Source organism: Schistocerca nitens, chromosome 3 (assembly GCF_023898315.1).
Source record: "Schistocerca nitens isolate TAMUIC-IGC-003100 chromosome 3, iqSchNite1.1, whole genome shotgun sequence".
NCBI classification, from domain to species: domain Eukaryota; kingdom Metazoa; phylum Arthropoda; class Insecta; order Orthoptera; family Acrididae; genus Schistocerca; species Schistocerca nitens.
Window position 1 is genome coordinate 53,777,070 of NC_064616.1, and position 14,411 is coordinate 53,791,480.

Sequence of the window (14,411 nt, forward strand, 5' to 3'; positions counted from 1 at the left end):
GAGCCACTCACATAGCTGAGGACTTATTTCATATGCTTGTATCTTTGTCAACAGCCTGCAAGTGGGCACCATGTTAAATGCTTTCCAGAAATCTGGAAATATGGGATATGCCTGTTGCCCTGCACCCATAGTTCTCAGTATATATGTGAGAAAAGGGCAAGCTGAGTTTCATATGAACAATGCTTTCTAAAGCTACGCTGATTCATGGACAGAAGCTGCTTAGCCTCAAGAAAGTTTATTATATTTGAACTCAGAATGTGTTCAAGGATTCTGCAGCAAACAGAAGTTACGGATATTGGTCTGTAATTTTGTGTCCATTTTTTTTACCTTTCTTATATACTGGAGTCACGTGCACTTTTTTCCAGTCACTTGGGACTTTATGCTGGGTGAGAAATTCATGATAAATGCAAGGTACCTAAAGGGCCAGTGTTGTAGAGTACTCTTTGTAAAATCGAACTGGGATTCCATCCGGACCTGTTGATTTATTTGTTTTCAAATCTCTAAGTTGCTTTTCTATGCCAGGTAGGCTTATTTCTATGTCGTCCATATGGGGGTCTGGCCAATGGTCAAATGGCAGTATGTTTGTATGTTTCTCCTGTGTGAACGATTTCTTGAATGTAAAATTTAAAACTTATCTTTCATTTTGCTATCTTCAACTGCCACACCAGACTGGTCAGCAAGGGACTGAATGGAAGCCTTCGACCCACTTAGCGATTTTACATATGACCAGAATTGTCTTGCGTTCTCTGCCAGACCTTTGGCTAAAGTGTGACGGTGGTAGTTACTGCATGCTTCATGTGTAGATGTTTTCACAGATGGACGAATCTCTGTTTGCTTGTCATCATTTGCGAATCCCCTTTTGAACTTCGAGCGCAACAGCCTCTGCTTCCTCAGCATCTTACAAATTTCGTTATTAAACCATGGTAGGTCTTTCCTATCCTCTAGCCACTAACTAGGCACGTAACTCTCCAGACCATGATTTACAGTCTCCTTAAACTTTGCCCATAATTCCTCTACATACTAAGTGATGCCAATTAACTGTCTAAGTAAGATGTTAATAACTGCTTATCTGCTCTGTCTAGCAGAAACAGTCTCCTAGCCTTCTTGAGTGATTTATTAAGTTTCGTAATCATAGTTGCTATGATGACATCATGATCGCTAATCCCCATTTCTACACTGATTGTTGTCGATAAGGTCCAGCCTATTTGTAGCTACAAGGTCTAAGATATTTCAGCTGCGTGGGGGCTGCCGAGTTAGCTGCTCAAGGCAATTTTCAGAAGACATTTTCAAAAGTATTTCGCATGACTGTCTGCCTGTACCCCCTTGCAATGAATCCATAGACATCCCAGTCTATACTTGGTAGGTTGAAGTTACCTCCAACTAGTATTGCATGATCTGAGTATTTATACACTATTTACCATAGACTTTCTTTGAATGACTCTAGAACTGCCACAGCAGAATCGGGTGGCCGGTAAAAACATCCACCAATTAATTTAGTTTCACATACACCTGTTATATGCGACCAAACGACTTCACTGTTACACTCAACTTCGACCTCAGTAGAGAGAATATTTTTGTCAACTGCAATGAACACTCCCCCTCCTATGGCCTCTAATCTGTCTTCCCGATATACGTTCCAAGACTCGCTAAATATCTCAGAGCTTTCCACATTGGGTTTTAGCCAGCTATCAGTCCCAAGGGTAATTTGAGCATGAGAACTTTCCAGGAGGGCAGCAAATTCGGCAACTTTATTACGAATACTTGGACAGTTTACTTATAAAATTGTGACAGTTGAAGAGTATTTATTCTGAATGCTGTTTGACTTCCCTTGCTGTGAATTGACTGGCAAGTATTCAGCAGAGCACCTCAAACTACTGCCTAGTGTGAAAAACCCTCATGTGCACTCCACAAGTACTTTGCTACCCGAGTAGCTGCTTCCTTTGTGTAGTGCACCCCTGACCTATCAAGGCAAGTCCTGCAAACTTCCACATGATAACGCAGGTCAGAAATCTGCAGCCAAGACCATCACAGGGTTGGTGAAGCATTTGGTTGAGACTCTCCACTCGGCTTCAAACCAAAAGACCTGATCAACTCTGGGAATGATGATGCAGATTGCGAGCTTTGCTTGTATCCTGCGGGTGAGGCCAGCAGCCTTTACTACTACCTCCGCCAGCCCCCTGTAAGAACTGAGGATTGCCTCAGAACCCATGCAACAGGCATCATTGGTGCTGACATGAGCCACAACTTGCAGACAATTGCACCATGCACACTTGGTAGTTGCCGGCAATGCCGCCTTCACATCTCGGATGAGGCCCCCTGATCGACATAACTAATGCACTTTGGCTTTCTTTCCAGCCCTAAATGCTATCTGCCTAAGGGGCTCCATAATGCGCCTAACATTGGAGCTCCCAACAACCATTAAACCCCTTGCCCTGTGCGCCTGCTCGTACCCTGCTGAAGGAGCGGCCACCTGTCCACTCACAAGGTGAATGGGCGAGCCCAGGTGGGCAGTCTCCACCATTGGCCCTCCACCTCGAGCGACATGAAAACCTGAACATGCCTCACTCACCCTGCTGTGAGAGCTGATCCACCGCATCGGGTGCACTAGGAGGTGCCTCAAAAGCAGAGCCTGTGGGCAAAACATGTGGCACCTGCGGTGTGTCCCATGTGACACACCAGGTTCACCACCACTGCTACACGCCGAGGCAGCAGCCTGAAGGTGACTGACTATAGCCACCGGCACAGCCAGCTCCTCATGAACTGCAGCCAGCTCCTCCTGCATCTGCACACAGCATGTTCATGTACTACCTATCCTAGCCAGACTAACTGAAAAAGTGAACTATAAAAGCAGACAATCCTTGCGTCATGCTACTCTTCTGACGTGTCACCAATGGATGCTGATGCATTAAAGAGCTATGTCGCTGGCTGTTAAGTGAGCAGCAATTGCGCTAAAGACTGAATGAATTTACATTTACAAAAACACAAGATTAACCCTCTTAAACAGAGAAACACACACAAAATTTAAGAAATATACTATGTGGAAAACACAGAAAAGGATAAAGACTTAACCTGCCACTCTGTAGATGCACTCGTATCACAGCCAAGAGCGGGAGCCTTCTGATGGGTATGAACACTTCACCACCTTGGTTTTGTTCTGTGGCCTGTGTTCACATTGACCTTCATTTGCTTTCTAAGCACACTACTCCATCCTCTCTGACTGACCATAGTGTCCGGTGCACCTTCGTCATTGGCACTGACGTTTTTCAGCATCAGCTTTTGGAACACTGCTCAGTATTTGCAGCAGGCCTATACACCCTGTATCCGGCCACGCAATACATCTGGCGACACAGGCTTTTCAATTGTGTCATCTGCTCTGACACTCTGTGCCCTTCAGAGCCTCCGTGTGCTGTACACCATCCATCCCTTAGTGCAACGAGTCCAGGAAAGTTGTCACTTGCACACTCTTGTTGGAGCTACTGTGATGTTTATGTGGGTTCCTGGTCACATCAGTCTGACAGGAAATGAGGCCATTGACGCTGCTGCCAAGGCTGCAGTCCTCGTACTTCAGCCCGCTAGTTCTTCCATTCCCTCTGATGATCTCTGTGTTGCCTTCTGTCAGCAGGTGTTGTCTCTTTGGCATCACCACTGGTCCTCCCTTCATGGGAACAAGCTCTGGGTTATTGAGCCTCTCCCAGCGGCTTGGACAACCTCCTCTCGGCCCTCTCACCGTAAGATCATTTTAGCTAGGTTGCTTATCAGACACTGTCTTTTTAGCCATCGTCGTTTGTTAAGTGGTGCTCCCTCACCACTTTGTGCTCAACCTTTGATGGTCTGCCATTTACTGATGGAATTCCCTTTTTCTAACCTCTTATATTCTTGTTTGTATTTGCTGTCGTAAGTTATGAGCCGTTTTAGTGAATGACGTGCGGGCTGTCAACCACGTTTTACTTTAGATCCGCCGTAGCAATATGGCGAAGGACATTTAATCCTTAGTTCAGGACCTCCATTTCTCTGTTGTGTATTTTATGGACCTTTCTTCAGGTCCTTGTTTTTAGCTGTCTTTCCTTCCATCGGTCAGGCTTAACGTGTAGTCATTTTTAACTTCTTTTTTTCCTTCATGTTCTAAGGTTCTGGCATGGGCATGTATGGCACTAGTTGTTCTTGCACCCTAAAAACAAAAACAAACCTAAATAATGAATCTTCTTTCCCTCCTCTATGTGTTCTTTAATAATATCTGATGGAATGGCAACATCCCTTTCCACCATGAGTTTTAACACCATGGCCCCTTGACTGTTACCAGAAACAACAAAAGCAAAAATCCAAACCCAACTGCAAGTTTACCAGCATGATATTTAGTCTGATCAAAACAAGACTAATCAACTTCTGCAATCACCCCCCAGAATCGTGCCCCTATTATTACTGCAATTACAGCACTACAAACCTCCACACAAAAAGAAAACCAGTCATTTACAGACTTGGTACTGACACTCAAGTCATGAGATGTAAACCATAAACTCTGCAGTAAACAAAATGAATAACACAAATATAAAATTTTATCAAACAATGTACCTTTTCTAATTGATCATCACAAGTGATTGCACTGGCAATGCCTTACGGCAGGTCCTGTCGTGGGAGAAGCCTCGTCAGAGAGGTCCACCACGTGGGTGTCTAGGGAAGTTATTCCAGTGGTGGTTTCCTGTTTCCTTCCACTTGTGATGATGAAATGATAATGAGGACAACACAACACCCAGTCCCTGAGCGGAGAAAATCTCCGACCCAGCCAGGAATTGAACCCGGGCCCCTTGGCGTGACAGACTACCGTGCTGACCACTCAGCTATCAGGGCGGACAATGCCACATAAACACATCCCTAGTTATAGTGGTGGTCACAGGTGATAGTCCATTAAATAGCTGCATTTACCTCGCCTCGCCTTTCCCCAATGAGCCTATGTCATTTCAAAAGAATATATTAATTGTCTTTTGTTACTACATAAATTCAACAGAGAAACAATATTAATTGAGATTAGAACCCAACATTTTCCTCTTTCTCTGAATGTGTTTATGAGGTAGGGGAACAGGCATGACAAACTCCACCAATAATAGGAACAGTCTCCACAATGACAGTAATTCCTAACAAATACCATATGCCAATATATACAAAACTAACACATATGACAAATCAGATATCAACTAACCACAAAAATCAGACACCTCCACTGTGGCACGTACTAGAACTAGATATAATGTAAACAAACACCACAATGACAGTTATAACTGAAAGAAACAGACAGAAACATCATGCATGCTGTCTGTGAGACATATGGTGTCACACTTGAGGTAATGTACTAATTTCTCATGACATTTAGTAGACCAAAATTTTGAAATGCTCTAGCACAAACAAAATAAACAAAAGCTCATCAGAAAGAAGAGGTCACTTATAACACACAAATTGCAACACTTAATCATGAGTAATCAGTATGACATATTTCTTCTTTGTGTTTAATACAAAAGAAACTTCAGAGGGAAAAAGAACAAGTAATTCATAACTATCAGTCTGGGATAGAAACACTGAGCAGATTGGAAACAAAAATGTAAATGGGGCACGGTCTATAATTACATCTTGCTATTCTGTGTTTTTGCGTTTAGTTGAATTAAAAGTTTCTCTCAATTATTGTAGTGCAAACCCTCATCTTTCCTTTTAATGTCTATGAGCTTTTATGAAAATAATGTTTGGTTCTGAAAGACAAACATTCATTGTTTATTAGTAAATGTTTCTGTTATCCTATTACAGTTTTCTGATGATACTGTTGTCATTTTACCTGTAAGATTTGAAGTCTCAAAGATTTTATTCATTCATACTATGTATTTTTTTATTTCATTTTAGGGGTTGCTGCGGGGACAGAATTGGAATTTTTCCCGCAGCTTACGTCACTTTACTACAAGACTCCACTGATGTGATGGATGGTGAACATACAAACATTCAGAACCAATCCCTTATTGTTAATAGTGCCACATTTAACTGCACGGATATTAGAAAACCAGCTGTTAACACTCTTGGAGGGCAATCATCAAATGAAGGATCACAGAATGAATATGTAACTAGCACAGAACGTGTCAAAGCAGACCTAGACAACTTGGATGTGATGAACATTTTAGATGACGATTACTTTAGGAAAAATATGCCATCTGTCTTTACCAGCAACAGTGCTCCAGTTACTCATATGTATAGTTCAGAGGTGTCATCAACACGTGATGTTCAACACATGGAAGTTGATATTTGTCCTTATGGTGTAACACTGTACCCCTTTTATGCCCAATTTGACAATGAACTAAGTTTTCATGAAGGTGAAATAGTGAGTCTTGTCAGACATGTGAGCAAAGATTGGATAGAAGGAAAAATTGATGGTAGAAAGGGGATATTTCCATCCAGTTATGTGAATATCATTGTAGATTGTCAGCCCCAGTCTGAATTTTCAGTGAGTAATGACAGAAGTGTACTTCATGACGTTGAAAATGTGGAAGTGAGGAAGAAACATGACATACTTCCACCAAATTCATTTGCTGTGGTATTGTTTAATTTTGATGCACAGATGGATAGTGATCTGACTGTAAAGCAAGGTGAAGTTGTTTGTGTTCTTCAGCAACCTAATCAAGACTGGTGTGAAGTAAAAAATTGTTATGGAAGTTCAGGCCTTTGCCCACGTACTTATTTAGCGTCATACACAGTGCCAAATAAATTCACAGATGGCAGTAATCGTAGATTGTCAGTTGCAGGTGATGCTGGCTTCAGAAAAAACTTAACTGATGTGCCATTTCCTGACAAAACAGACTTAAATAAGAGAAGAACACTTGAAAGTTTTGGTTATCATGATAAGTGGAAGAATAACAGCATTGATGATCTAATTTCCAAAAATCTGGAAACTCTTCAAAATTCATACACATGGAGTTCAAAAATGAATTATAGTAATAGAAGTGTTGCAGATTCTGAGTGCCCTATAACTGAGAATATTGCAGTAGCTCAGGATGAGGCCGTAAGGCACAGTCCAGTGTATTTAGCTGAAGAACCATCAGAAACGCAAACTACCTTGCTCCAAGAGCAAAGTGATTCTCGATTTGATGCAAGAAGAAGAGAAGTTACTTGGAACACGTACAATGATGGTGAGTTCTGATAATGTTTGTTACATTATTTATATTTACTGGTTGTGGCATTATGCAGTACTAACATAATTTATGTGAAAAAGTTGCACAAAATTGCCCTTTAAAACGATCTTGCAGTGTTACTCAAATTGGCTTTTCCCTGAAGTTAACTAGATGCAATGAGAATGTCTTTCTGAATATTATGTTTTTAGACAAGTGATTTATTATGAAACATTCAAAAACCTTTGCCTACAGTGTGCTTACCAATATTTTTGATTATACGGAAAAGGGCACTAACATTTGCCTTTGGTTTCTCAATATAAGTAAAAGATAAAAGGGGTAACATGTTTTCAGAACCCATAAATCATGTGAACAGATAAAGCCATAGATCTGGCTGAGAGCTCAGCATCAGCAACAAAAATTACTTCAGCAAAAATTTGCATATGATGTATATAAACTCCCAAATGAAAAATTATTGATTATTAGAGAGAGCACTTCACAACGACACAATCAGTTATGTTTATTTGGTTGATAATGTGGTAAAAGACCAGCTTTGACAAATACTGTCTGTAATATTATGTAAAATCTAGATTTCAAAGTAGCTAAAGTAACAACCCAAAAGAAGACGTATGTGTTTATTTCATTAATAAAAAGGAAGGAAGAGTATAGTTTAATGCCCCATGGTCATTAGATACAGAGCACAAGCTCAGGTTATGAAAGGATGGGGAAGGGAATCGGCCCACCACTCTTAAAGTTACCATCCTGGCATTTGCGTGGAGTGGTAAAGTTTATGATTATTTGTGTAACTATTTCTTGTTTTCTGGAGGTGTATTTGTATGTAGTAATAAGGTTTGGTTGTACACCTTGCACCTGTAGTAAACCAGAGTCAAAGCTCACTCCAGTGTGTTCATTCTTTCCTTGACTGACTTTGGTACCACCAAAAGCGACCGTCAGTCTTCACACATTCTTTCACAGAATGATGCTATTAGATGAACCATTAGAGATAACGATGAACCTTTTGTAATACAAATGGTCACCCATAAATACTTATGGTTCAGAAAAAGACCATAGTCATGAGGTAAGTGTAACCTCTGTGATTGAGTAGGCAACAGTTAAGCAAACAGTTGATTAACCAGAAGTGTATTTTTAAAATCAGTTCATCATGGATCATGGTGACCATTTGCCATCTGCCCAACCTGTACCTAGAAGCTAAACAGCTTGTAGTGAAAAATATTTGTCACTTGTCGGTGGTCAGTCTTTGTGCATCAGCAGTATCCTTTAGGTAGCCACCACTAGACCCTTCAAAAAAGAGCAGTTTCAACCGCTGCCCATCTGTAATAGAGCTGCTGATCAGTATACACAAGCAAATGTGGAGGTGATGCTACTGAAATGAAATGATCATATGGCATTGATGGCCTGGAGTCCCCACCAGGAAAGTTTGGCTGCCGAGTGGCAAGTCTTTTCAATTGATGCCAGTTGGCCAACTTGTGTGTAAATGATGATGAAATTATGATGACAACTTAACGCCGGCCGCAGTGGCCGAGCAGTTCTAGGCACTTCAGTCCAGAACTGCGTGACTGCTACGGTCGCAGGCTTGAATCCTGCCTCGGGCATGGATGTGTGTGATGTCCTTAGGTTAGTTAGGTTTAAGTAGTTCTAAGTTCTAGGGGACTGATGACCTCAGATGTTAAGTCCCATAGTGCTCAGAGCCATTTGAACCATTTGACAACTTAACTGTGAGCAGAGAAAATCTCTCACCCAGCTGGGAATCGAACCCAGGCCTGCTGCATGGCAGTCGGATACACTGACCATTTAGCTAAGGGGACAGATAGTGATACTAGTGAAGCAGACCCACAGAGTTTACAAACCCAGGGTCAGAGTGGGCTAGATCTACACAATGCTGAGCCAAGGTTACCCCAGATTCTCAACTCATTCCAATTCATATCAGGAAATGGCTAGCCCACAGAAAACTTTAGGGATTAACACTGTGCAGTCAGTCCATCGAGCTGCATGAAAATTTAATGATGCTTATCTTGACAGAATGTTTTGATGTAGACATGAAATACTAATGCTCCATACTTTCAAAATACAACCAGAGTTGTCAATGCAGGCAGAACAGATGACCAACATTTAAGGTTTAATTTGTTTGAGGGACAAACTATGCATACAGATCAGGTCATTGCATAGAGATTTATTGAGAAGTGGTTACATGACAATCATCTTGGTGTAGAATGTTGAACTGCATGTGTACATAAAGGTTCCAAATAATAATCTGCTCTTGTTGATATACAAGTCTTGTTACTGATAAAGCTTCATTGAGTATTGACAGAAGGATTTATATACTCCACTTTCTTCATTAAGGTTATTGACAATCGCACAGGATTTAAAATACATCAAAAACAATGTCTTCTTTACTGACTGGCAACGTTGAAGGAATGGTAAGTTTGGTTGTGTAGAATCTTGCCCAGTATGTATTTAATTTAACAATATGTGATGATGCAACTGTAGTTAATGATAGTCAAATAATGATGTATAAATAGTATAATCACGACTGGTTTTAAACAGTTATAAGCCAATCTCCAGGTGTACAAGAATAGTGAGGCATGTGGCGACTGCACAGTTTGAACAATAGGCTGGGGGCAGGTGAACGCTGCACATGAAGGCAAGATACGGAATTCATGTATCTCTGCTTTATGTGTGCTGCCCGCAGCCTAGTGTTATCAGTGTGTGGCAGCCACACACCTCATGGTTCTTGTACATCTGAAGATGAGCTTACAATTGCCTGAAACCTGTTGTGACTCTGAACCAGCGAAACTATTTACAACTGAATCGGTTGGTGAAGTTCAGTTGTGGCTTTCCTCCTAACCAAAGCTTATACACTATGTGATCAAAGGTATCCGGACACCCCCAAAAACATACATTTTTCGTATTAGGTGCATTGCGCTGCCACCTATTGCCAGGTACTCCATATCAGCAACCTCAGAAGTCATTAGACATTGTGAGAGAGCAGAATGGGGCGCTCTGCGGAACTCGTGAACTTCGAACGTGATCTGGTAATTGGGTGTCACATGTCTGTACATGAGATTTCCACACTCCTAAACATTCCTAGGTCCATTGTTTCCAATGTGACAGTGAAGTGGAAATTTGAAGGGACACGTACAGCACAAAATTGTGCGGGCTGACCTTGTCTGTTGACTGACAGAGAACGCTGACAGTTGAAGAGGGTCATAGTGTGTAACAGGCAGACATCTATACAGACCATCACACAGGAATTCCAAAATGCATCAGGATCCACTGCAAGTACTATGACAGTTAGGTGGGATGTGAGAAAACTTGGATTTTATGGTCGAGCGGCTGCTCGTAAGCCACACGTCACGCCGGTAAATGCCAAACGACACCTCTCTTTGGTTTAGGAGCGTAAAGATTCGATGATTGAACAGTGGATAAATGTTGTGTGGAGTGATGAATCACAGTACACAATGTGGCAATACGATGGCAGGGTGTTGGTATGGTGAATGCTCGGTGAACGTCATCTGCCAGCGTGTGTAGTGCCAACAGTAAAATTTGGAGGCGGTGGTGCTATGGTGAGTTCATTGTTTTTCATGAAGGGGGCTAGCACCCCTTGTTGTTTTGCATAGCACTATCACAGCACCAGCCTACATTGATGTTTGAAGCTGCTCCTTGCTTCCCACTGTTGAAGAGGAATTTGGGGATGGTGATTGCATCTTTTAACATGATCAAGCACCTGTTCATAATGTACGGCCTGTGGCAGAGTGGTTACACAACAATAGCATCCCTGTAATGGACTGGCCTGCACAGAGTCAGGACCTGAATCCTATAGAACACCTTTCGGATGTTTTGGAATGCTGACTTCGTGCCAGGCCTCACCGACCAGCATTGATACCTCTCCTCAGTACAGCACTCCATGAAGAATGGGTTGCCATTCCCCAAGAAACCTTCCAGCACCTGATTGAACAAATGCCTGCAAGAGTGGGAGCTGTCATTAAGGCTAAAGGTGGGCCAACACTATATTGAATTCCAGCATTACCGATGGAGGGCACCACATACTTGTAAGTCATTTTCAGCCAGGTGTCCGGACACTTTTGATCACATAGTGTATAATTAATGTGTTCCATGTATGCAAGTACTGAGCCAAGTGAACTCGTGTGTACTCTCTGAAAACTTATTGTGATTGATAGCAGTGGTGATATATCTAAGAAGTTCTTATTAATTGATAATCTTAGTAAGAGGAGTCCACAATACAAAAGTGTAGGTGTTTGTAGCACAAATACCAACCAATTCTTCATTTAATAACGTTTTGTTTATCTCTTTCATTCTTTTTAGTTTTCAAAGGAGGACATTTCAGTACAAAATGTGGTGAGTTAAAAAAAAGGTGTAGCCTTTCTTTTTATTCTTGGTGTATCATGGTGTCAATTTCGGTTCTATTTTTGTTTATAATTTTACAGTTGCACCCTTATGGTTTCTCTCTATTTTTCACTGTTTCTTAATTCACTTCATTTGCTAATGCTGCTCTTTAATACATCTTTTTTTATTCCCTTTTACTTTCTGTGGTGTTTTTTTTCCCTTCATAAAATCTTTTACAGTTTCTCACATTCCTGTCTTTATTTTCTAATTGCTCCCCCATGTTTCTTGTTATTTGCAGTCCAGTTGGTATAAATTTTTTCACTTTGTTTTCAGTTTTACTTATTTGTTAATTTCATTTTATTAATCACAATTCCAATCTTCTTCTTCTTCTTCTTCTTCTTCTTCAGTGCTTTAGTGTTTCATTTGCGTAGCATATTGTGAGATCTGTTTTATCTCTGGCTGAACTGAACTACCTGGGCCAGTTCTCAGATCTCGTGTTATTTTGCAGTACCACATGCTGTTTAGAATTTTATTGTCTTATGTTTCATATCCAAGTCTTAATACCAATTACTTTTATCTGAAAGATATAAACAAGTCATGTACAATACTGGCCCTGCACTGTCTTAGAAAGGTGCACAGTTGTAAACATCACTCCCCTGCAGTAGAAGGGCCTCACAACAGTCCTAAGATTGAAGCATTGATTTCATGACCCTTATTTTTATATTATTCATGAAATTTGAGTATGTGTTGTTCTTTTTCATGTGTTGTTCTTTGTCTTGTGTTTCTTTCTGTTTATGGCCAAATGCAGCAATAATGACATCTCTAATTTTGTGTGTGTGTTTCTAAAATCAGTATTCCAACTTTCACCCCTTATTTCACATCAACATTTTTGATGGATTCTCTGATGTGGGAGCAGTGGTAACAAAGCATTTATTGTGTATAGTTTTCAGTCTAGATTGCAAGCAATTAATATTTTACAACCCCAGGGATCAGGCTTGACCCTTTCTGTCGGTGGTTTTGAGACCTTTAAACACAGGGGTACAATATGGACTTTATTGGGTGTCAGGGTGACCAACTTACTGCTTTCACTGTACTGTACATAGTCCACACGACCACTATCAGAAATACGATCTTGTATCAGTTGGGCAGGTTGCCATTTGGAAGTGTGGAAAATGGTAAGGTGTTTACAATATTAAATCACCTGTTCTTATGGTCATTTTGTTTTCGTTTAGCTATTCTTTCTTTATAGGTATGGAACTTCATTTGAACCTGGGGTGGAGTTAGAGCTTTCTTTGGTTTCCTAACAGAAATTTGTGTGAATGCCAAGAGAACAATGTTGTTTTCAGTAGCTTGTAAGATGTTGAAGTTCATAAGTTTTTGACCAGCTTTTCTACCTGAAGGCTTCTGCTCTTATTACCTGATCAACTAAGCACCATTTTGTGCTAAGTCGAAAAGAGGCAAATTATTATTTAATTATTTATTTACATCAGCAAGACAATGTTAATTTTAGAGTTTGTTACCAACTTTCTTATATGACAATGTGATTTTCTTCAGGAAAAATATTTATTCATCTCACTACAGAAAATATGTAAAATGGATATAAAATCTCAACATAGTTAAAGGGCGACCGTAAATCAGATAAGACACTAGTCTGTAACTTGAAGTATTTTTCTGTTGTACCACGTTAGGTTAACACTTTATTTGATATAATCTGTTGTAGACGAAACTGCAGTATCCAGAAGGAGCTGTCACTTTGCAGCAGAGTGTGCACTGATTTGAAACTTTCTGGTAGATTAAAACTGTGCCAGATCAGGACTCAAACCTGGGACCTTTGCCTTTTATTGGCAAGTGCTCTGTAGACTGAGCTATCCGAGTGTGACTCGTGACCCAGTGGTTTGCGGTTTGTGCTCCGATAGCTAAGTCTGTAAAGCACTTACCCACAAAAGGCAAAGGTTCCAGGTTCAAGTACTGGTCTGGCAAACAGTTTTAATCGTACAGGAAGTTTTAAAACTACAGTCCTTTGTAATGTGTATATAATTTTGCATGTTCTTTCATTAGGACAGTATCTTTTTTTTGTTCCTTACTGATTTCTAAATCTCAATTCTAATATTTGCTATTTGTATTAAACAGTAAACAATGAGTGCCATGTATCACCTGTGCTGAAGAGGCAAGCTTCTGACAGAGTGCCCCACAGGCCAGCTCCACCAGTGCCACTGCCTGGCCACAAACCTGTCCATCGTTCAATAAGAAAACCAAACAAGAAAAGTAAGACACCTTTTCAATATCGTATTTAATTTCTTTGACTGGAAGTTCACTATTAACAGAAATGTGCAGCGACTTGGTTATATGCTGCCTGACAAACAAGTGAAGCACTCTGAAGAACTGATTGGATGTCAGTATGGCTTTGTGTACACACACACACACACACACACACACACACACACACACACACACACACACACACACACACACACACCATTGGAGGGTATGTAAATAATTAGAGGTTAAATTCTCTGTTACAGACTGAATGGTCACCAGAGGGCATTAGTGTTGTGTCTTGAGTGTCATTACCAGGCCTGATAGGGTATATAAGGGGGTGTGAACAGCATCAGATGTTGAGTGATCACTGTGAAGGATATGGAGATGCCATGTACTCACGTGAGATGGCATTACCAGCACTTGACAAAGTTTGAATGGGGCGTCAGTATATGTCACCATTTACTCAGCTGGTAGAATTGTGCAATATCCAGATTTGTGATGGATTTGGACATGACAGTGGCCCAGTGTTGGACTGCATGGGAGTGTGATGGCAGGCATACTCGTCATCAAGGTCCCAGTCGACTGTGTCTGACCGCCACTAGGAAAGAACACCGTATTGTGCACTGAGAACATTGTAAACACTTCACATCT

At 40.9% G+C, this 14,411-nt stretch overlaps 1 protein-coding gene across 2 annotated transcripts in view; it reads left to right on the forward strand.

Annotated features, from left to right (window-relative positions):
* LOC126248010 (dynamin-binding protein-like) overlaps nucleotides 1–14,411 on the forward strand; it is a 222,855-nt gene that overhangs the window by 23,646 nt on the left and 184,798 nt on the right. For both annotated transcript variants that reach the window (XM_049948593.1, XM_049948592.1), the window contains exons 5-6: nucleotides 5,884–7,157; nucleotides 13,632–13,766. In XM_049948593.1, coding sequence (XP_049804550.1) covers nucleotides 5,884–7,157; nucleotides 13,632–13,766 — 1,409 coding nt within the window. The remainder of the gene's footprint in view (nucleotides 1–5,883; nucleotides 7,158–13,631; nucleotides 13,767–14,411) is intronic.